The sequence below is a fragment of the Lepidothrix coronata genome, unplaced genomic scaffold, assembly GCF_001604755.1.
Source record: "Lepidothrix coronata isolate B3197 unplaced genomic scaffold, Lepidothrix_coronata-1.0 Scaffold234, whole genome shotgun sequence".
Classification (NCBI taxonomy): Eukaryota; Metazoa; Chordata; class Aves; order Passeriformes; family Pipridae; genus Lepidothrix; species Lepidothrix coronata.
Genome location: NW_016690414.1, coordinates 844,997 through 868,106, shown reverse-complemented (window position 1 = coordinate 868,106; position 23,110 = coordinate 844,997). Strand labels below are relative to the sequence as shown.

At 45.1% G+C, this 23,110-nt stretch overlaps 1 protein-coding gene across 10 annotated transcripts in view; it reads right to left on the bottom strand.

Moving 5' to 3' along the window:
- The window catches only part of PAK5 (p21 (RAC1) activated kinase 5), a 177,501-nt gene that overhangs the window by 36,102 nt on the left and 118,289 nt on the right, over window positions 1-23,110 (bottom strand). For 5 of the 10 annotated variants that reach the window (XM_017834536.1, XM_017834537.1, XM_017834535.1 and 2 more), the window contains one exon: window positions 2,156-2,370. In XM_017834536.1, the coding sequence (XP_017690025.1) occupies window positions 2,156-2,370 (215 nt within the window). The other 5 variants (XM_017834543.1, XM_017834541.1, XM_017834544.1 and 2 more) reach the window with 5 other exon arrangements.

Sequence of the window (23,110 nt, the reverse complement as noted above, 5' to 3'; positions counted from 1 at the left end):
CAACACTAAAGGTACTGGTGCATGGGCACGCATAAAAAAATTAATCTAAATTAAATGATTATGCTGAGCTAGTTTAGGAACATTAAAAGAGTTTTTGCTTTAAAGTGGCTGCAACTCAGTTTCTCTCCATGAGTTGCTATAACAAAAGAAGGATCTTAATTCTTAAAAAATATAGAGTAAAATGGTATCTTGCAATAGGGTTGAAAGCAAATTCTCAGATTATGTCTCTTAGTTGCTATTAAAACTAACCTGTGTTTTCTGTATTATGGAGGCCCATTTCAATAAGCTGCAACTGAGTCTCCGGCAGGGAGAGAAACTGGAGGGTGAAGGCACAATTTCTTGAATCCTCCAGTCTTAACACCACCTCCTCATCTAACTATACCTTTGGAGCAGTGTCATGCAATCAGCTGCAATTTGGGTAATCTCCTTCCAAATCCACATCTCCCATCTCCACAGCAAACCCCTCCCGAGGGTCTCTCTGCAGATGGGTTTGTTTGTGCTCAGCCCCACGGCCACTGCCGTGATGGGGACCAGGCTGCAGGAATCCTGGGAAGATGCTGTGGGATGCACGGATGCAGCAAGGACCACCATTGCCCATGGCTACATTGGGAGAATGAGCTCGGATTGGGAACTGGACTTTGTTTAGTTTAGTTCTACAGTTTAGTTCAGAAGTACATTCCTGGTATTTGCACATATACAGACCCCTGGTACAGAGACAGAAAAGCAAGAATTGACAAATTTCTTGGAAATACAGTGATTTTCTCCACTTCAAAACGCGGCAATTGCCTATTTGGGGAGCACTGCACACATCCATTTGCAGGCTGAGACCCAGAGTGGTACGGCCTGTACAGTGCTGAGAAAGCTATTACATTTTAAAACTTACTAAGCTTATGGATTTGATGGTTCCAGAACTGCAGGAAAGAGATGGCAGCTTTATAAGATAATAAACACCTTTCTTTCCCCCCTCCCCATTTTAAAACATCTTCATGCATTCATGTAAAAACACCCAGAGACATTTTTGGTGTTAAGAAGGGCTGTGGAACAAAGTTGCTCTCCTCCCCTAGCAGGAAAAGGTTTGCTTACTTTTTTCCCTCATTATTCTAGGCCTCTATTATATAGTACAATATTCTATTATAGCAAAATAGCAAGGCCTTGGTTTTATCCCCCTTGTCCTGAAGCACCACCCAGCAGTCCTGATCAGCAAGTGATGAGTGCCCTTCAGGAGCAGGCAGTAAATGTAAATTTAGCAAAGAGCACTTATCAAATATAGCTACAGGGTCCATGCTCTCAGGATTATCTGATTTTCCCTTGCTGCAGAAAAATCCCCATGAAAAGGAAATCCTAAATTTATTTTGCAGCTGCATGAGGGGTAGATGTACACGGCTGGCAGGGCACAGGTTGCCACCACAACACAGGTGTGGTTCACTTGGCTGTCAGGATGTGCAATCCCAGAAATGCTGCTACATCAGGGTGAATTTGTCTACCAGAATCCTGAGCCTCTGGAGGGGGATCCCAGAGCCACACTGGCTCCCTGTCCAGTGCTGCTCTACCCTCTAAGCCAAGTTTTCTTCCCAGCTGTCCAGCCTGAACCTTCCAAACCACAGCCAGGGGCTGTTTCCCCTCATTTTACCACCCAGTGAGTTCAGCTCCATCCCCATGTGTTACCCCCTCCAGGCAGCAGCAGGTGGCAATGAGATCCCTCCCTGAGCTCCCTGCCAGGCTGAACAAGCAATTTAATTTTTTTTCTTTGGTGTACTTTTCCCTCTCTCCCTTGCTCCAAACCGCCTTTGCCTAAAGCACTGCTCTTAAATTAATTATTGAGGAGTTTTATGCTGCAGAGGAGCATCGTTTTGGGCCTCCATGGGGACTTGTGGCTTTTTCTTCTGCAGCCTGGGAGCGTGAAGGCTTGGCCCCTGCCAGACCCATGACTCACACTCTTCTGGGACATTCACACAATTTTTATATATATATATAAAATTCTTTTTTTCCTTGCAGCTCTACTGTTAAATGTTTGCCTTTGCACTCGCACGCTCCCCAGCCGTGCCTGCCTCCTGGTACAGCCACTGTGCAATGCCAACACACAGCACTGGCATTGCTTCATTAAGGTTACAAGCAATTAAAAGGCAGGCTGGGGAACTCCCAAGGGACTCTGTACCTTCATAGGAGCCAGCTGGATGGGAGTGATGCATGATGGATCCACCATAGGCTTCGGCCGGTTGGCCGTGTCCGCCAGCAAACTGTGCCACTGCTGAGGTAGTCCCGTGAACTTCTGCTCCCGGTGGTCAAAGCCAGTGTGGACCCGGTGCTCGAAGTTAGAGGGCCCAGAAATTTCAAGTCTTTTCTTCTTTTTCCCGAACATGGTGAAAAAATCTGGAGAAGTCATAAGAAAACAGGAAAGAAAAGAAAATTAAAAAAAAAAAAATCGCCACATCTTTGTGCTTTGTTGCAACCCACAAGCGTTCTCTCTACTTCCCAGGGAATTTTAGTAGATGGCCTCAGCCAAATACCTGCATGAACTTCACTCCACACATTGAGATCTATGCGAGGGAAGGGCTTATCTGACCTCCTCGCTGGGGGATTTTAAGAAATAAACCCACAACGTCCTTATTTCTTACCTCTAAATGTTCATAATACCTTCCGAAACAAGAAAATGCCGCTATTGCCAGGAAAGAAAGCCCCAGGTCCTACTTTCTGCTTCCCTCTCCGTTGCAAGTTACATCCCATGGAAGCTCCCAGCCTGGAGCAATGCCAGCAGCAGCGGATGGCTTTGCTCAGAGGACGGCACTCGGTGTAAGTGGTGAGCTGTGCCCTGACACACCACAGAGCAAACGCACATACGGTTCTGCATCTCAAATCTACCCACCAGACAACCCATCCCAGATGAGAGCCCGGCCCTGCTGTGTCCAGACACGGATCTCACACACCAGCAGTCAAAGGCAGATTTACTGCTGTGCCAATTCAGCCATGCAGACAGACAGAGAGCTCAGATCTAATTCTAACCTGGTCCAAGGGACTTCACCTGCATTCAGAAAGGGTCCTGCCTAAAAACAGTATCAGGTATCAGCTACTACAAACATCACAGTACATGACTTCTCCTTCAGGGGAGAAATGATTGCTGTGAGAGCCACATGCCCACAGTACCTGGGTTTATGTCCACTTGGGTGGGATTCACTACAGTGATGGCCCTGCTCCTTTCAAGATCCAGAAAGAAGGATCAGCTCCTTTGGTCTTTGTGAAGGTGCTGTGGAGAAGAGAGAGGAGTCCCTCCAATGCTGTACAAGCAAGGAACTGGAGGCTGATGGAGGAAACGTGACCTTCCCAGCTTCTGCATTGCTGGAGAGACCTGGGTTGGCCTGGCTGCCTGGTAAAGCTAATTGTTACAGCACTTGCTCTACAGAAAATGAGTGTTTTAGTCAATTTTTAGTTGTTATTTCTTGATAAGAGCAGGTTGGTTTGCCTTCCTCTTGCTGCTTTGTCCCTCCTGAGGAGCCTGGGGAAGGCAGCAGGAAGGTTTGCAGGGCACACAGGGATCACAGGCTAACAGGCTAGCTGGGGCAAGAGAATTTTCAGAGACAAAGTGGAAGGAGGCATGAACTGCAAGCTGAAAGGGATGAAGGTATTTGCTCCTTCTACTGGCACAGGAAATAGCCAGTCCACCCAAAACCTGCATTAACCCTTGGGGTTGGTGGGTCCTACCTTACAACAAAGTGGAGGAGACTAATGGTTATACTGAAGCAAGTTCAGAATTGACTTTCTGAAGGACTCCAGAAATCTGCTGCATAAGGCAAGGACAAATTCCTGGTCCCAGGGAAACTGCCAGTGGTCCTGTCACTTTTCAGTGAAATACTGTCTTGTTCTGGCAAAGTCCTCTGCCTCCTTCTGCTGTCTCAAAACAGTCCTCCACCTTGATCTCTGGGCCATTTCAAGCAGAGCTTGCTGAGCCCTTGAGCAGCATCTGTCTGAAACAGCAGCAGGGCGAGGAGGTTGGCAGCTCTATAAAACCTCCTGTGCCACAGGAGAGACTCAGCTGTAAAGGTGCTGCCCTGACTTTATGATTCAGGAGGCGGAGAGGAGAAGCTCAGAGAAGAAAATACAGTTGTGTTGCCGCTGCAGCAAAAAAAAAGATGGGATGATAAATCAGGTATTTATTCCACCCTCGTTTCCTTTTATTAGTTTACTTAAAGATCAAGCCCATTATTTGAAAATTGATTGCTGGTTGCTTTGTAAGTCCCCCCTGTGCATTTGCAGGTGATTGTCTCCCCCGTGCATACTTTCTTTGGCTCTTTTTCCATTTCCACCATCATAATCTTTTTATTTGTCTTGTTGGTGCATGTTGGGTACCTTTTGGCACTCACAGACAGGTTTCCAGCCTAACCCAAAGCCATCCTGGTTGGCCTCTGCTCAAAGATTACTTATTTTCCAGGCTCAAAGAGAAGCAGCCAGGTAGCAGCTCGTGTTCAGTGCTCGTCCACAGGGCTCCACAAATCGCAGCCGGCGGCAAATCAATGGCACTGGATTGATTTCATTCACCCTCTGGGATGGGAATTTGTGAGATTGGAGTCTATTGGAGTAACATTTTAAACCATCAGCTCTAGACATGTACTTCTTTGCCCGATCAATGCCGGCACTTGCAGGATTTCCTGCAGGACTTGCATCCGAACGCAGCTGTTAGATGCTCCAGGTCCTCCGGAGCTCCAAACAACATCATGTAACTAAAAGCACATCAGCTGGCATAGTGCATATTGCTTTTAAAAATAAACAGCAGATTCATTCAACAAGATATTTCCCTTTTGGTTTTAGATTTGTCTTTGCCATGTTGTTCTCTCCTGTTTCAGTGCTGTTGCAGACAGAAGCAAACGTGAAATTTGGCCCAGTGGGACCTTTACTTTGTCAGGACAGTATTTTGGTCTAAATCCGGATGCCAAGGCCACACTTTTGCACAGGGATGGTGTCTGAGGTCTGGGCAGTGGGACTTGCCCCCCCTTTTGACTGCAGCTCCTGTTTAGATGAGCTTAAATCGAGCATGAAGCTCCAGCAGGACAGACAGGGATCCTGGCACCTCGCACAGCCAGGGATGGGTTCAGCCATGCGGGCAAACACAGCAATGCTGTGGATATCAGTGGCCAGAGAACACCTCCCGTGGGGCTGTGCCTGTGAAAGGTGACCAGGAACCCTGGTTAACAGCAACCTGCCTCCCCAGCAGCTCTGCAAATGGCTGCTCGGTGCTCCTGAAAGGAGCAGAGCCTCCACCAGCTCTTAAGGGTTTCAATAATAAATGCTGCGCACTGTCGCTTCACTTCATCAGCCAGCAAGGGCTCTCCGTTCCACTGCAAAGCAAAGTCAACCTCTCCTTAGCACAGTCCCTCTAAATAACTGTAACACACACAGCAATCACAAGGAAACTTCATTTCCTCTGATTTCTCCCAAAGAATGGAAACGATGCTACTTGTTTTCCTGAGTTGTTTGAGGATGAGGATTGGGGCAGCCAAGTCTGTGAAACCTTTAGCTCTGGGCTTTTAAGTGCCCCAATTCAGTTTCCACTGACGTGCCTGGTCTCAAAAAAAGGAGAGATGATTTATTTTTTGCTATGGCTAAAATTAATTTTGTGTCATTTTGATACGACACAAAAAAAAAAGGCATTTACTCATTCAATTAGGCGTGGAAGCAGAAAACATCCTGGATGAGTGAACAAACGTTTTCCAAGAATTGTAAAACTCTTTCAGGAATAAGAGGTACCCAAGTGCTTTGAAGAGAAATGATGGACCTTTCCAGGATGCTGGATAGCGTGTATAGCATACAAATTACAGAATTTCTATCAGGAGCACAGAATGTATGAAGTTGAAGTTCACTCAGACGTCTGCCCGTACTCTGTCATAACAAAACAGCAATCCCCTCACAGTTGTTAAGAAACCCTAATTTCCTAATGGGGTCACTTAGGAAAACATCCCACAGACAATGGGGCAACTGCCTGCCTTTATCAGGGGCACAGGGAGGTAAGAGGCTGTTGGGCAGCTCTGCAGAGTTGCCTCTGTGCCATCCCCACGCCAGAGCACTCAACCTTAATTTAATTCTTCCGGACAGCTTCCAATATACTCCTGATTGTGCCAGGTCTCTCAACAAATGCCACCTTTCTGTGCAGCTCCTCCTGTGCTCACCCCCATGGAACAAGAGGAAATGAGAGGTATCATACTCGTAATTTGTTGCTATTTTGGTGGGGATGAGCACAACCAGGATGCCTGTCCTTTCCTTGCACGTGCTTTGCCAAGGGATGGTCTGGCTGATTTCAACACCTCATGGGGACATGAGGGGAGCCTGTCCTAAAAACAGCTACCACTGATGACAGTGGGCTTGAGCTGGCTTTGAGGGGGAAGAGAAAACAGGACTCATCACTGCATGGCTTCAGTGGGGCACTTCCACAGAAAGACTTCACTTGCTCTTACTCTGAAATGATGCAGCACATTAATTTTGTGCTTGTAAATGTGAGGTTTGAAGGAGGCAGCCCTTCAGTTACAGTAAACAAAGAGTTCAGCAAGTGTGACAGCATGAGACCAAAAGCAAGTCTGTTCTCAAGCAGGGGAGCCAGGAGATAAGTCTGTTCAGCTCCAGGCTGCCACGCCAAGGTCCTCCAACCCACGGTCCAACCGCGGCACAAGAATAAAGATAAGGGACTTTCTCTACCAAAGCCATGATGGAAAACATATGGACATGGCATTTACTGGAAGAAAACACAATATTGGTGGGGAAAATCTGACTATCACACCACCTCTCCTCCTGAGTAACCCACAGCAGGGCTGGTCCCAGCTGCGTCAGTGGGGAATGGGGAAGGGACAGGGACAGCAGGAGAAGTGTGTGAGCTGTGCTCTGTAGATACAGCTACCCAACCTCTTTTGTAATTGCAGTGTTTGTCTTACTCTTCTTCTTTGTCTCTACCCATGAAAGGAGTACTGCCAGCCCTGCTGGTGCCTCCTGGAGACCCGGGACACACCTCCATCCACAGCCACAGGCACTGAGGTAACGAGGTAACGCTGGAAGGGTGCTATCAGGAGCAATCACTGCATTTTGCACTTAATGCTGTTTACTGTAGTGCCTAACAAATCGAATTACATGCTAATCAGCACACCCTGCCTGTTAGATCTATGCCAGACTTGGCTCTTTGCACTGCACTCCTTCCTAGGCACAGAAATAATTCACTGAGCATCACAGTGCCATGGACTTCCAGACTAATCCAAATTTCACCCCTGACCTTCAATGATAGATCAGGTGCCCACACAGAGAGGAAATATCCTGTGTCTGACACTGCCCCTGCAAGGTGTGTGATGTGGACCAGCAAAGCACATCCACTCTGTCAGCTACAGCACTACTGCCGTGCTGCCTCCCAGTCACAAATGAAGGTGTTTTTCCAGCAAGAAGTATCCTACAGTCCTACCCTGGAGCATGAGGGTGGCAGTACTATTTTGGGTGCCAGGGGAGCAACGGTCTGTGCTCAGGGCAGGATTTCCAGCAATAGCTTTCCTCAAAAAAGTTACATTGCCAGCTCATCTCCCAGAGCTCACACAGAGGTGACAGGTTGCTCTGCTGGTTCAATCTTAAATGCTTGACCCCATCCTGGGGTTTTCATGACTTGTCCCTCTCCTATACTTGAGACCAGGGGACACTCAGGGACTGATGAACTGAAAAGCTGAAAGTCCAGATGTGTTACTACCCCCAAAGAATATATTTTTGCACTTACAGCAAGTAAAATCAAAAGCAGCTGGAATAGAAGAAAAAGAAGGGTGACTTCAGTCCTAAGGTTAATAGTGTTCTGTATCTTTTATCACATCCCAAGTAAGAGTAGTCCACTGAACACACCAAATAAGAAAGAAGTCTGCTTAACTCTGACTTTCCATTCCCAATGAAAATGTCAGAGCCACTTTTTTCTTCCCCTACAACTAGATATTCTTTTAAAGTTGGAAAGACCTACTCTACATTGACATCTTGAAAACTATCAAGGAGCCCCAAGTTCACCCCCTAAGCACTGACAACAGCCCTTGCCATCCCAGGCGTCCCCAGAAAACACTGAGCAAAGATCTGCGAAACTCTGCCATGCACAAAAACACACAGTAACCTTACAAAGTTAGTACCTAGAGTAACAAAGTGAGATGGGTGTTTTACCCAAGGAAATCGTGTATCCACCATGACCCTGAGCCACCCTGGGAAGCCTGCAAGGGTTTCTCACACACACCTCGAGCACACGGCTGGGCTCTAAATATTCCCTCGGGAGGGGCTCTGTGCTCAGTCTGCCTCAGCCCAGCAACATGTTTGCTTTTAAACAACCAGCAATTAATTCCGTTTCAATCAGGAAGCACACCCTGTGAGCCTGTATTTTCCGCAGGGATTCCCTGTGGTTCCTCAGCTGGGCAAGCAGCAGCAGAGCCCTTTTCCCTCGGGGATGGGCACGCTATTAGCATCTAAAAAACTGCCTGTGTGCACACCGGGTACCACGTGCAAGCCCAAAGTGGGGGACAGTTCTGGGCTCAAACCCCCAGTGCCCTGTGAAAAGGCAGGTTTCCTCCCAAAGCAGCCACACAGTCAAAAAAACACCGGTTGCAGCCAGGAGCGTTAATAAAATGCTTCATTTTTGAGAAAACTGACAGAAACACAAATTGCAAAATGGGAGATGGGTGCAGGTCGCCTTCCTTTGATAATTTTTACTTACTAATAATAGTTTTCTGTAGCACAAGGACCTCAATTATTCCCCTCCAGAGCCACCCAAACGCAGTAATTCATCATTAGCTTTGCTGGCTTCTGTTCCTGCGCTCTGATTAATTGTAACCTTTCCCGATATTTGATCGTAAATGAAAGAGTATGAATTGAGAAGCACAAATTAAATTAATGTGTCAAGGCAGCTTGCATAGCCAGTGCTCCAGACAAATGGGAGCTGGGCTGAAACTCAATCTCGAGGAGAAAGCAAATGTCTGGTGTGGACTGACAGCAGCATAAATTGCTGAGAAATTCTCCGTGAGCGAGAGGTAAAAAGGATGTTGGTTCTCCTTGAGCTCACAGTGGTGCCAGTTCTCACTGCTGAGACAACTGGAAGAGACCAACACATATCTATTTAACTATACAGCTATTAAAAATGAGAGGTTTTTTTGGTTTGTTTTGTTTTTTAAATAAGGAATAGCAACAGCAGTAGTTTTGTATTTCCTTTTTGTTTGCTTTAAGGATGGTTCTGAGCATCCCGGAGGGGACCCTCTGCTGCTGGCTGCAATCAGAGCATGAGTTTCCTCTGCAAAAAAAAAAAAGGAGTGGGCCTTCATTGCAGGTTTGCATTTTTTAGAACTTACCTCTATTTTTCTATTTTTAACTGAAAATACAGAGAAAATTACCCTATTTTTCAGGAGATTAAACAAGAAGCAGTATCTGGAAAAGCAGAGTGAACTGAGTAAGAAGCAAATAGAGTTCATGGAAAAGCTCTTAAAAACCCCACTGGTTTCAGGTCAGGCCTGAGACACTACTGTGTCAGAGGAGAAATCCTGTTTGATTTTCCAGATAAGATATTCCTAAACACTTTCCTAACTCCCAGAGTGTCATTCTGGACGTACAGGATGGAAATGAATATGGGGTACCTGGGAATCGGGGGGTAGCTGCCTGCAGAGCACCTCAAATCACAGGCAGGTGAGTCCTGTGGTCATATCTTGTAGTTAATCATTCATTTCCTGGTCTTATCTAGAGGGGTATCTCATTACTTCTGTGGATACAAGACCTTGTGAAAGGGTATGGTTTCATTTGTCATGTGAATGGACACGCAGGTGAATACCAGGTTGGTTCACCAGCCTAAGGGGAGACCCCATTTCCCACAATCTCTGCTCTCCTCAGTTATGATCTGAGCATTTCCATTTGGGAACAACAGAATAAACCCTTGGAAAGTGTTCTGATATACCCTACTAATGAATCAAGATGATGACTTTAAACATTGTCTCTCTGGCAGTAACAGAAAGGATCTACAAATCGTGAATGAAGCCAGCCCAAATTCTGAGTCTTCTACCATCCCGCTAAACTCTTCCACACATAAATAATGTACTGATAGAAATTAGTCACCTGTGATCACGTAGTTTTCCAGACTATCTTTTTCAGCTCAAAGTAAGTATAGAAATACCATTTTCAATGCATGCCCATTTGAGTTTTAGAACAAACCAGCTTGACAGTCAATAGGATTCAACTTATTACCACGGATTTTCAAGATGTCTTACTTTTTTTTGAGACACGGCAGACTTGCAAGTGGTTTAAATTAAAATACATGCTTTAATCGTGGAAAGATACATACTGATGGGCTAGACCAACAAAATGCCATCTTTCCCAAAGCCCCTCATTTACCCTGCAGCGTTCTGCTCATTTCAACCTCGGGTCAAACCAGCCAATTTTTCAGAGTTTCTATGTCACTGCACAATATAATAAAAAATGCATTTAAACAATTACAAAGCATCCAGGACTTGTCATTGTCCACGTTCCTTTTCAGTCCCACAATACCTTGTTTACGGTGGAAAATGCCTTCATTTGCCACAGCACAGCAGTGTGTCTCTCGATAGCTGGCCCATGAGACACATCTAATAGAAATGCACAAAGGAACAAAAGACAGGAAAAAATAATAACAAAAGGCAATGTACGCTTCCAGAAAAATAGTAAAAGCTGGTACAGAGTGGTCAAACTAGGATTGATGTACTCCAGGGAACAATACTCATTCTTCTTATTGAAAGCTACTCTTGTACCAGGACTCATTTCCACACACTGACTGACACGTGCTTTCCTAATTTGGAAATCTTGTGATTCCCAGTGGATTTTAATGCTCAGTAATTTTCAGACTAGTAGCTTAAATGCATATATTGTAGTCAGTCACTCTCTATTATCTCATACACATGCACACATATATAGAAACGTGTAGACAGAGGTTCTTGCAGGGAATTAGTCTGCAACAGCTCTGGGCAGATTAAAGAGAAACACCCCCCCTTCAGAGCCCCCTAAACCCCTGGAGGTAACTCAAATAATTTCTATCCCTAGCAATTGAAAAGATTCCAGGTTTGCCGAAGCAAATAGTCCCTTGGGTGCTCAGCTTGAGATAATTAATGGTATTAACTTTGTAGGCAACGCTGGACACCCACAGGGAGAGGGGATTAAATAAGGGACCCATTAAGTGAGTCACCCCAAGTCTCAAGTTACTTCTGAAACTTCAAGCAGCTGTAATTTATTTTCTTCTGAGTTGATATTATTAGTAGTATTTTAAAATACTATCCTGTATTGTAGAGGATGTGGGTACTCTATTTCTATGTTTTGAGTTAGAAAAAAATAATAAAAGTTAATATTATCAAGAATTAAAGTGATGACATATCAGTAGAGAAGACAAGGTGAACAGGGTGATCAGACAAACTTGAAGGAAACATCAAAACCAGAGCTGTGAAACAATATCACATAATTCTGAATATTAGTAAATATGGACATTCCCAGAGGTTGGGGGGACTGTAGGATAAGAACTGCAAGGATATGAAATTCTCTATCTGTCAAGAGAAAAGACTGAGCTTGAGAAACACTTGGAAAACTGTTATCAATCAAGTACCTTCTTTGCATTTTGGGCCACATCCTCAGTGGGGTCTGCTGGAAACGCCTCCCCAAAAGAGATGGACTGGCACCAACTTGTATCACAGCGAAGGGGAAATTAAAATGTCTTGGTTTTGAATGTAAAGCTTTAGTTCCAACCCTCTGAAACTGAGTTTTCTCTGCAGCACTTGATGGCAGCTGCAAAGCCAGCATTACAAACATACCAGTGACCAAGCCATGGTAGGCTGCAGTAGGGCTTTTCCAGATTTCCCAGTCATGACTAATAACAGGACCACACATTTCCTCACAAGTGCCCTGTATTTACTATGGATGTGTCCTGGTAATTTGTAAAATTCAGCTTCTACTTAAAAAAAAAAAAAAAAAAAAAGGATACAAGATGTGTCCTAGGTCTCAACAACAACTGATCTTGTGCTGGTTGCACCCACGAACAAACCAAAACTGCACCAGGGAGGGGCTCCAGGGGCTGCCTGCCCCAGCACAGGTCACTTTACAGCCCCCAGAGAGTGTCACGGAGCAGGGGGTGACAAGCACGAATGGGACTGGAGGGGGACACACCCCTGTGACAGCACCATGTGCCACTGACACCCATCACTGAGATGTGGGGCTCTAGAGCTGACCTCCTGCCATAAATCCTCCCTGGGATGTTCACATTCACCACACTGAGAGTCACTGCATTTCTTATTTTACTTCTAAACCAGTACAGGCTGTGCTGGCTCTCAGGGTATCACTCTATTGCTATAACATTGGTAATAAAGGTTGCTTTCCAGTGAAGGATCAACAGCAACAAATGCTTCCTAATGCATTATTAATGGCAAGCCTCTGATAAGAATGCTCTTTGGGATGAAACACATCTGACCTGTAAAGTGTTTACCAAGAAATGACACAAAATCAGATTATTTGGTATGTCAAAAGACCTTTAAAATGCAAACAAACATATCTAAGGATTATATGGATCCACAGCAAGTGCCTGGAAGATGAAAATCATGCCTGTTGTTACCACTGTGGGTTTCCTACCTTCTTACTATCTGCTTTTACTCTGCATTGCTGTAAATGTAACTGAAGGAAAAAAAATATTTACACAGTCTACAATAAATCACAAATGTGTAGATTCAACTTGAAATGTTTATTCCATACATATTTTCTTGTCTTTTTTTTCCCCCACTCTGCACTGTGCTGAAAAACAGGCTTGAAAGTCAATTCTTATCCTATTACCTATTGAGTTGCTGTCATGCAATGCTCTGTCTCCATATTAAAAATCAGAACTGATCCCTTGAAGGGTTTCTAGAGCTTACTGTTTATTACCTCCCTCAGAAAGTTTACCATAAGCTCTTTATACAGAACATGGAATGTTTATAAAGAGATGCCTGCTCAGTCCTCCTCCCTTGGGATCATCCTCAACAGTCAATAATTGCCACTGAGGAATTCCTTGACACTGATTTCTTTGGAGCTAAGTGACCCTGCTGTGCAGACTTCGTATTTTCCATCTCCAGACACCAGTTTGGAAAGGATGGGTCTCACCTGTTCTCCAACTGTGAAACAAAGGTCAGAAGAAGAAATGGAGACCCCTTATGCCTTGTCTCTGATGTGAAAGCTTTTGGACCAGCTACAGAAAAGCAAACAAAACCGACAGTATGATGCAAACTGAATGAAAGAACTCCCACATCTCTGTCTCTGGGCAATCTGTGCAAATCCAGAGAGATGAATGCAACTGTGAGGCCTTTATTGTTTTCCCCCTTTTAAATGCCAGAAACAGAACTTTTTTTTGCCTGCAGGAAGGTTTTGAGCAACTGCAGAGGTTACTGCATCTCAGACAGCCCCCACTGCCACCTTCCAAGAGATGTTGTTGCTACAGGAAGCGGCTCCCATTCCTTCCTTCCAGAGGAAGGAAGCACACACGTGAATCACTGCATTTTGCTGGGCCCATCCATACGCTGTTTATGGGAAGGGCCTCTCCAGGCCCTCTCCAAGATGAGTGGTTTCATCTGAAATGGTCCAAAGAGACGCAGCCTCTCAAAAAAACCAGGGAAAGGAGGTTGCCAGGTGACTCGGTGACCAGCTAAGATGACTCCCAAAAGCCTTGCTCTGGAAGCACCATGCCAAGCTGCCCCCTATGACTGTGTGCATGAGCTAATTCAGCTGCCAAACTTTCAGACAATTGTGTCAAAATGCCACTTCTCTCCCAGAAGAAGTTCCTCTCGTGCTGGAACCACACGACATCACCCCTCCTCAGCCCGCACCAACTGGTTTTACAGCAGCTCTCAAGGAGGTTGTTTTGTTGAGAAACTGCCATTGTAACAAGGAGTCTGCAATAGAAAACAAGGTCTTCTCCAAGTATGTTGTAATAAATCTTATTTACCACTGAGGGGAAGATGTTGAGGCTATACAGAGGTGAAGATCTTGGCCATCATCTCTCAGGAATCAACAGCTCATGGATCCCCACGGCTCCCACCCTGCTCAGTGAAATGGTGCCAGTGGCCCATCAGGCCCTGACCCCTCTGTTTATATTTAAATATATACATTTATGTTTAAATTTAGCATATTTACATCTGAGATTGCAGGTCCTTCTTAAAGTCTCAGCATCAAAAATATATCACCAATTAGAAAATAATAATCATTTTAAAAAAAAGAGCATCTCTGCCTGCTGACTCTGGCTGCATTCACCACTGTTTCCAGAGGCAGGCAGATTCATTAATTCATTCATTCCCCACTTCGTTATGGAACGACTCCAACAAAGCTGCTGATACAACTGGGAAATCAAAAGATGAGCCAGGAAAGCGACTGCAAAAAAATGCATTAAGGAAACATGTGTGGTTATGTCGAGTGGCAGGGCCAGAGTCAGCAATTCATGAAAAAAGGGACTGCAGAGTCACTGGCTGAGAGGAGAATTAAATGTGCAGAAGGAGCTCAGATCCTAATGGAAGTATTTCCTTACAAAAAAAGTTAATAAAAATTATAGTTTCTGTTCAAACGAAATATGTTGTTCTACAAAATCTTTCATTTAATTGTCATCGTTTTCCTTTTGTACTTAAACACAGAATCACATATAACTTGTAAGATATTTAAGATACAGTTAACTCCTTAGGCTTCCTCTCAAATTTTGGACATATGATTCAATAAAAATCCTGATGCTTTTTGTTTCACCCACTCTGAAAATCATCTGTGCTCTAGGTGGGCATCAGAGATGACTTACTGACTGCTTCATGGGCCAGTACAAAGGTTTTACAAAGATGATTTTAGGACAGCCACGATACTCAAACCATTTGATACGTCACAAATGAATGACCAGAACATGTTTTTACACTTTACCCCTGTAAGTCTCTGCACTCCAAGCATCAGGCTTTGGTTATACCCTGTGCACCCACCCCAGTGTGTGTAACTGTGCCCAGCCTTGAGCTCAGCCACACTGACAACCACAGCTTTCTAAATTATTCCCAGCTTCTTCAGGATCAAGGCAGGAAGATGTCCTGAACGGCTTTTAAAATGATTATGCAAGTCACAGTCGGCTGTGTAATACCTTTTCCAAAAAAACTCCCTCTTAGCACTCTGACAGCAACCAGTCGTGTCATTATGACTCTTCTTTCTCCTTATAACATATATTCTGAATGTTTTAAATGGAAATAACATCATCTTGTCCCCCCCGTGTTTCGTACTCGTGGTGTGTCCTTGCAAGCAACCAAAGCTCAGGATGCCAAAAGCTGAAGGCTCAGCTCGCCCACGTAAGAGATGGGATATGAATAAATCAGTGCAAAGTCCATGTGAGCTCCTTCTCTCTCGCTAGCAGGGGCTCAGGCTGGAAAAGCTGGATCTGCAGTGGAGCTGCCATGCAGCCTTTAACTACCCGTGGTGCCATTTGAAATCCTCAGTTCATTCAGTATATGGATTCGTTTTTTAAAATACCAAATCTGCAGCTGGGTATTTACAGAGAAATGGGGGGGGAAAAAAAGGTGTATTTACTAGGGTGGTGTGACCATTTCTTTTATAGAGTTTGACTTACTGGGAAGGAGTTTAGAAACCCAAAGTAAACCCCAAAATTCAGAGAGCTTCAGACTCCATCCTCAGTGTCACCACCAGACTGGTCAGGGCAGATGTCACTCCTGCACACCTGATGAGAGCAGAGCTGGGTACCCGCTGCTGTGTGTTTTGTACCTCCCCGAAAATCATCTTCAAAGGCCATTTACCTTTTCCCCAATGTAGAGCTGTGTCATCTCAGGCTTTCTGGAGCAGCATTTGGATCCTAATTCAACTGTTGTTGGCTTCAGGGGGAGGACTGACCCTAAAATTGCCACTTTCTCCTCTATTTCCCTCTACTGAGAATAGGACCGGAAAAGTAACCCTCTGTGGTGACAACACATCCGAAAGCAGGGGAGGGGGGACACGGCTGACTTTACTGGAGAAAGCTGATTTCCTGTTCCCTTTCTTTTTAACAGGCTAAAGGAGATGTTGTTTCCCTTCCTCCCTTTTGCTGCCACCACCTCCCACATCTCAGTGGAAACCAAAGTCTCAGACACTTCAGTTATAGCCCTCCATCAATGTTTTCTAAACCAAGATTTTGTAGAGCTGGAAGAAGGCTGAGCTTCACGTTATCTGCTCTGAATTCAGCAAAGCTTATGTTATCAGACTTATGACTTGGAAAATCTCTGAGCCAATATTTGTAAATACAGTCTAATTTAATTACCAATATATGTATTTTTTTCAGCTGTCCAACTCTGAGAGAGCACAGTCCCACTGGGATGAAGCAATCACACTATTTAGCATGCAAAATCACTACTTGCCTACCAGCTTATTAAAAGGTGGTTTTCTAATTCAGAGGAAAAGGCGAATTACAGGCAAAGCAGAAGAGCAATAATCTGAATGCATCTGAAATGCTCCACTGAACTCTGCTCCAGCAAACATAAGAAAAGACTTTTTTCTCTTTTTCCCCTCTCCAGTGACAGCTTTCCAGTGCTGCTGGCATCCATCACATGAGCAGAGGCAAATGCTTCCACACTTGGTAATAATCAGAGCAAGGAAATTATGGATTGGGAGGAGGAGGAGGAAACACAGGGGTTTTTTCTCTTGGCTAAAGGCATACTTCCATCTGAAAAGCTCAAAGGGAACTCAGTAGTAGCTTCCTCCTCCATTTCCACTTCCCAAGCAGAGCCAGGACTCCCCACAGATCTTCCAGGTCACCCATTTTTCCTGGGCTCTCAGTTTTGCTGTGCTTCTGCTGAGTCCTGAAGGACTAACTCCCTCAGCTCCTACCTATCCTTCCCCACACCACCACTCCACCACCTACTTATGCAAAATAATCTTCCAAACTCTCCCAACTTCATTTCAAGCCCACTTCACTGTCAGCTATTACTCTACCCCTACATTCACTGTCACCCCAGGTTATGAAGAACAAATTCACCCCCCTCTCACTTTCTGACCTGCACTGTTTGCTGCAAAACAACACAAGACCAAAGAACTGCCCTCGGCAGAACAGCTTCTCATGGGAGCAGATAAAAAAGGATTTTCCTTAATGTAATGGTGAACTGAAATCAATAAATACACGACAAGGCAATACAGAGGCAAACTTGGGCACTGCAGGGACTAGGGAGGAAATTTATATAAACTACAGTTACCAGGGCAGAGTAAAGAGCAAATACAAATGTAAAAGACACTACCAGATGCCTAAAGTCAAAGTAGAATATTAATAAATGATTAACATGGCAGGTTTTAGGACAAGTGTTACAGATTCTGTATCTCTACAAAATCAGCTTTCCATAGCCTAAGACGTTAAGGCTTAATCAGAGTGCATTGTTTTGGAGACGAGCTATCACCAGTCAGTTAAATTGCAGGAATGGAAGTGAGGGTTTAATTCAAGATCCTCTAGGGAGGAGATTTGTTTGAAAGAGGTCAATTAAGCCTTCCACTCCAGTTAATCCCTTCTGTTTATTTTAAAATATCTGGAATAAGGAAAAACATTACAACAGGCCAGCGAAGGGAAATTTCTCCTATGGATGCACCAAAGCAAAACCCTGCAGGTCAGCTTGCTTTCAGCTGGGCAAAACACAGGCAGAAATTGCAATCAGCCTGCATTTCATATGGATGCATCACGTGGAGATGATTCAGGCTGAATTATTCTCCGAATCAGCCTTATGAAACACTCTCCTCCGATGAAGGCAGCAGTACTCGATCTGGTTTTGGTAGAAGTTAAAATATTAACTTACTTCAACTTGGTTGGGAAGGAGTCTCTGTGGTCAGGCAGAAGAGAGCAGATCCTCAAAGAAAGTATTTCTGTCAGTTTGCATTTTACTTCAGAAGTCAGGAGCTGCCCATCTCTGCCTTCAGAGCCCCTCTTCCCCACAGCCTCCCAGCTGTTAATGGCACTATTTACATATATTTCCCTTAAGCTTTTGAGTCACCAATGGTTATTTAGGTCAATGTATTTGTTTCTTCTGTTCTTCTGAATATTGATGGGTTTCAATCTTTTTTTTTTTTCCAATCTCTTTCTTTGGTCCTACTGTAACTCCTTTCCGAGCTTCCCTAAGCAAAGCAGCAAATGCCAGGCACACCACACACTGTGCTGCCCATCTGCTTCCCGCTGCCGCCTCCCTCCTCACCCCATGGCACATCCGTGTGCGTGATCTTTGTGGAAAGGCTTTCTGTGTGCCACAGAAAGACCACCTATCTTGCCGAATCAGAAAACAGGAAAAGCAGCATTATCCCTTCCCAGAGCCAGCCCTGTACAGTTCTTTTCAGTGCTCACCAGCACTGAGCTCTTTTCTGTTCACGGGGCAGGTGAGGAGCCACCACCATGCTGTGACCCCACAACCAGCAAAAGCCTCAGTTTCCATTTCCTTGCCGTGTCATTAATTGCATGGAAGGATGCTCCCAGCACTTCAGAAAAAGCCTGTAGCAAGGAAGCGAGGGACAGACAATCCCTACTGGGAAACCAGCACAGGTCAACAGGGTGGCAGGGAGGAGAGGGGTCTGCCATGTGGAATGTAGGAGTGGTGAGGGCAGGGTGGGAGTTGTGAACACAGAAATCATGGTAGTTTTCTCTGGGAGGACAGGAGCAGCCCAGAGATATCAATGGGAGTAGCTCCTAGCAGAGGGGGAGGCTGAGCCAGAGGGGATAGATGCAATAGAAAACTGAGTAAGGGAGGAGAAGCCAGGTGAGATGGAGCTGAAGCAGTTGAGCAGCTTTGACCTGACCCATTGTCAAAGTGGAAATCCAGCTGAGCAGCAAATAAGGGGCTGGGAGGAGAATTCGATCAGCCATACTATACTCAGGGCAAAGTGATGGTGGCACAATCAGCTTGGTGCCACGTGGCAGCTGCTGCAGGTCCCCTCTGCCGGGTCTGCCCTGTGTATTCCTCCCAGCACCCTCATCACTCAGAACTGAGTTAATTAGACACAGATTCACTGGCTCCCTTCACAAATCCATAAAACTCCTTTGGGCTCAGCTCTGTAGTCCTCTCTCACTTCCCATGGAAGCAGGTGACCTTCTGAGATCAGTAACACCCCGTTCTCCATCCATGGCCTCAGGAACGTCTCATTTATGCAGAAGCAATTAAGGGGGTTCATTTTCTGGTAATGAACTTCCATCCCATTAGAGTGTATGTGCTTTGTCCCATGTTCTGCCTTTCTTTAAAGGGAAAAATCTGCTTTCATAGCTGCCTCCATGGAAACAGCAACTCTGTGGTGTTGGCGATGCTCCAGGCTCGATGGGCTCGGTTCAAACATGGAAATCTGCCTTTCTTGAGCAGAGAGTGCTGAAACCTCAAGCCAGGATCCCAGAGCCCAGCCAGGTCTCCTCTGGCTTGTTCAACAGCACCAGTGGAGTTCTTGTGGGTCAGATCTCACACCTGGCAACATCTGTGCAAACCTACTGCTGAGGAACGCTTGGGGAAGTGGAGGGACTAGACAAAGCTTTTACCTCACACACTTCGTTAACTCCAGCACTAATGCAGATGCTGGACTATCAAAGTAGCTAATGGAGTGAAGGTAAGCACTCAGCTTCCCTCCAATAATGAGCTTTGAGACCAAACCTCCAGTAAATGTAAATAAAATTAAAAAAAAATAAAATTCCTCCAATTCCCACTTTGAAAAACTTGCACAAAAAACACAGCACAAGTGATCTGCTGGATTTGGCCCCCCCCATAGGCTGCTGCACCCCCCAGCAAGGTCACAGCTGGTGGCAGACCACAGCAATACCTACAGGGCTCCTGGGCTAAACTTCCAAAGGAGGATGAATGACTCCTTTGGCCCCTTGAATCCCCTAATCTGCAGCTTTCAGACTATCAAAGAGGATGCGCGGCAGCTGCACAAGCAGAGCGCAGGTAGAGAAGAGGGGATTTGCCCTCTGGCTTGGGAAAATTGGTCCCTGTGTAATAAAACACATAGCTCTTCTATAATCATTTGTTCAGCTCCATAAATCCCAGGGCATAAATCAGGCTGTCGGGAAGAGCAGCTGCGAAGGAATCTCTGCAGGAGGAATGAAAAAGCTGACGGGTGCCAGTCCCAGTGCTCCGCTGGCTCCACGGCGCTTTACTGCCACTGACTTCAAAGGAGCTGCTCAGTCGTGGTGCTATAAATACCAGCAGAACGGGGCTCAGTGGCAGCTTCTGGTGAGTATTAGGGAAATGTAAAATTCAACAACCCCTAATTGCCCTTCAGTCAACAGCACCTGTTTAAATTACTGTTATTATGTCAAAGATATTGGAATTGTTAACACAAACACAACCGAGGATTGCAGATGCTGTAAGCTTTCCACCAGCAAACCTTTTACTTGCTGCTAAATATTTTCCCTTTCAATACAGGAACAACACCCACAGTGGCCAATACCCAGTGATCAGGGGCTGCTCCAGGATTTGCAGGAGGGAGTCCTGCAAGAAAGGATGGAGCTTGTGAGGGAGGAGAAACTCTTGACAAAGGCCCCAGGGAGCTCATGAAGGAAAGGCTGAAAAGGGAAAGTACTCATCCTGCAAGGAATGATTAAAAACAGTTATGGAAAAGATGTGAGGAGAGTTCCAAAAGAAACATCGTCCATGTGTCAGACCAAAAAGACCAAAATAGGTCTTTTTTAGCAAAAGCACACGGTGTATTCATCAAAAATACTGTTTTGGAGGACCTGAAGCTCAGCTGCATTGGGACAAGCACATCCAGATCTCTGCAAGGTCTTTTTCAAAGCAGGTATTTAACAGAGGATCCTCAGGAGTCTCCTCACCACCATCTCTAAACACTCTGGTATGGGTGTCTTTCAGTGTCTCCTCAAAACACTGAGATGTGCACAAAGACCTGGGCCAGCAGCACAATTCACGTTTTTCTTTCCCTCTCTGCCAAGAAAGCTGTCCCTCCCTCCCTCCCTCCCAGACGTGCTGCTCAGAATCCCAGACCCAGGATTGGTGCTCCATGCTTCACAGCTGCCAAAGCCAATGGAAAGGAGCGGTACCTCCAGCAGGACCAAGCCCAATGGACCCCACTCCGCTGGCCAACAGGAGGTTCAAGACCCATTCCCAGCACCAGCCGATGCTGTGCTGGGTACCAGGAGTGCTGTGCACCCTGCAGGATGAGGCCCCATGGATTACACCTTGGCATCCCGCCCCGGGGAGTTATGCACATGACTCAGTCCCATCAGCAACAATAAATTCAATGGGCAATGGTATTTCCACACACAGGGAAAAACTCTGGACGCTCGGCGCAAACACCGCTTTGTGCAGACAGGGAAAAGATCTCGAGCCGACACAACGCTTTACACATCACTGAAGCTCAAGTAACTGCAAAATCTGGCCCAGAATACCTTTTCCTTAGTTATGTGTTTGCATTGCAGAGGGTTTTTTTAAATACATTTCTAAACCAGATGTCTTAGCACGGACGACCCCAGCTCTGCTGAGGAATTATGCTGATTTAACTCTTCTGAGGGGCTTTGCCTGAATTTAGCTTAATTGATGCCAAAGAGCCAAACTTACCCCAGTTATTATAAAGACAGTAGGTACTGCTGCCGGGTGAGAGCTGCATCTGCTGCACATATGATGCAGTCCCTACCCCAGAGGGCTCCCTGCCTGCATGGAAAAGGCACAGCAGGGAAAAACCAAGTGGGACAAGCCCCATTCAACCACATGGTGAAGTGATCACATCACCCCAGGAGCCTGGGTTTGATTTCAGACCTTTGATACCACCACTTCTCATGTGAGTGTTTCCATGGGAAATCCCAAGCTCAGAGGCACAGATCAGGTCTAATGCTGAGGGGGCTTTAATCCCTAATCCTACCCACACACGAGGCACGACTTTATTGTGGCTGCTTGGTCTTACAAGGGTTAATGAGACTATTCCTGTGCTCAAAGCAAAGCAAGCACCAAAGCTTACAGGACCAAGGTCTGATTTTGTTCTCTGAGGCAAGAAGTCTCTTAATTTGCCATTGGTTTTCTTGGAAAGGTAATTGTCTTTTTGGAGCTGCTCTTTGCCTTAGGTTCTAACTATTTTGAGCCTTTTCAAAATGCCACTGCTCGAGCCACTTTAAAAGGCACCAATAAAATTCATATTAAAAACGACTTAGCGCATAATTCATGGCCTCTAGAAAACCACTTCTTATTCGGCTGGCAAACCAACTGGTCATGCATTTTACATTGCTTGCTCATTTTCTCAGCTGTGCTGCACTGCTTCAGGAGCAACGTATCCGTGCTGCACATGTCAGTCAGACAACACACCTTGATGCCAACATAAATCCAGCGTGGTCACCTGGGAGGGGACGCGGCCGTTTGCTCTCTCACACAGGAGGGAAATCAGAGCTACAACAGATTTACAACCGGGCTCAATCAGATCAGGGGACGACCTCTGTAATATCTGTCCAGGTACAAAATGTTCTACTTAATCTTCCTATTTGTTTCCTTTGGACACATCAGCCTGAGAATTTATGGCAGCAGCGTTGGAAAAGCAGTGAATTTTATGCAAGTATTAGAGAAAACCCCTGGGAAACATTTAACAGAATAAACTCGAGAGCTGGTACCAGAAACATAACTGAGAAAACTTGTTCTATACACAGCTATGGGTATAAGCATTCACTTAAAGTAATTAAATTATAGTACTAAAGAGTTGAAGTATCTCATAAGAACTGTCTACAATATGCCACAGAGGAAGGTACATAAATCAAATAAAAAAAGCCAGATGAAAATCTAAGTATCATAACTGTTTCACCCTTTCAAAATAAATCTAGGACAACATTATACTGTATCCTTAATTCAGTATGTCCAAGTTGATATTTATTAACAGTCAGCTCTGAAGCCCCTGGTTAAAATAAAATGGACTGTGATTTTAAAATATTGGTTTAGATAGCCTATACTACCTAATTTGTGATTTATACCATACTTGTGGAAAAGGTCTCACAAAGAGAGGACTGAACGAGGTATAAGGGGACTGCTGAAATTATAAACTTGAAAGCTATTCTTAATAAATAAGTAAACAAATAAATAAATCCTATTTACAAGTTTTTATTATTGCAAAGCATTTCCCATTGTCTTCACCATCTCAAATCCAAAAATCAGAGCTTAACAATGTT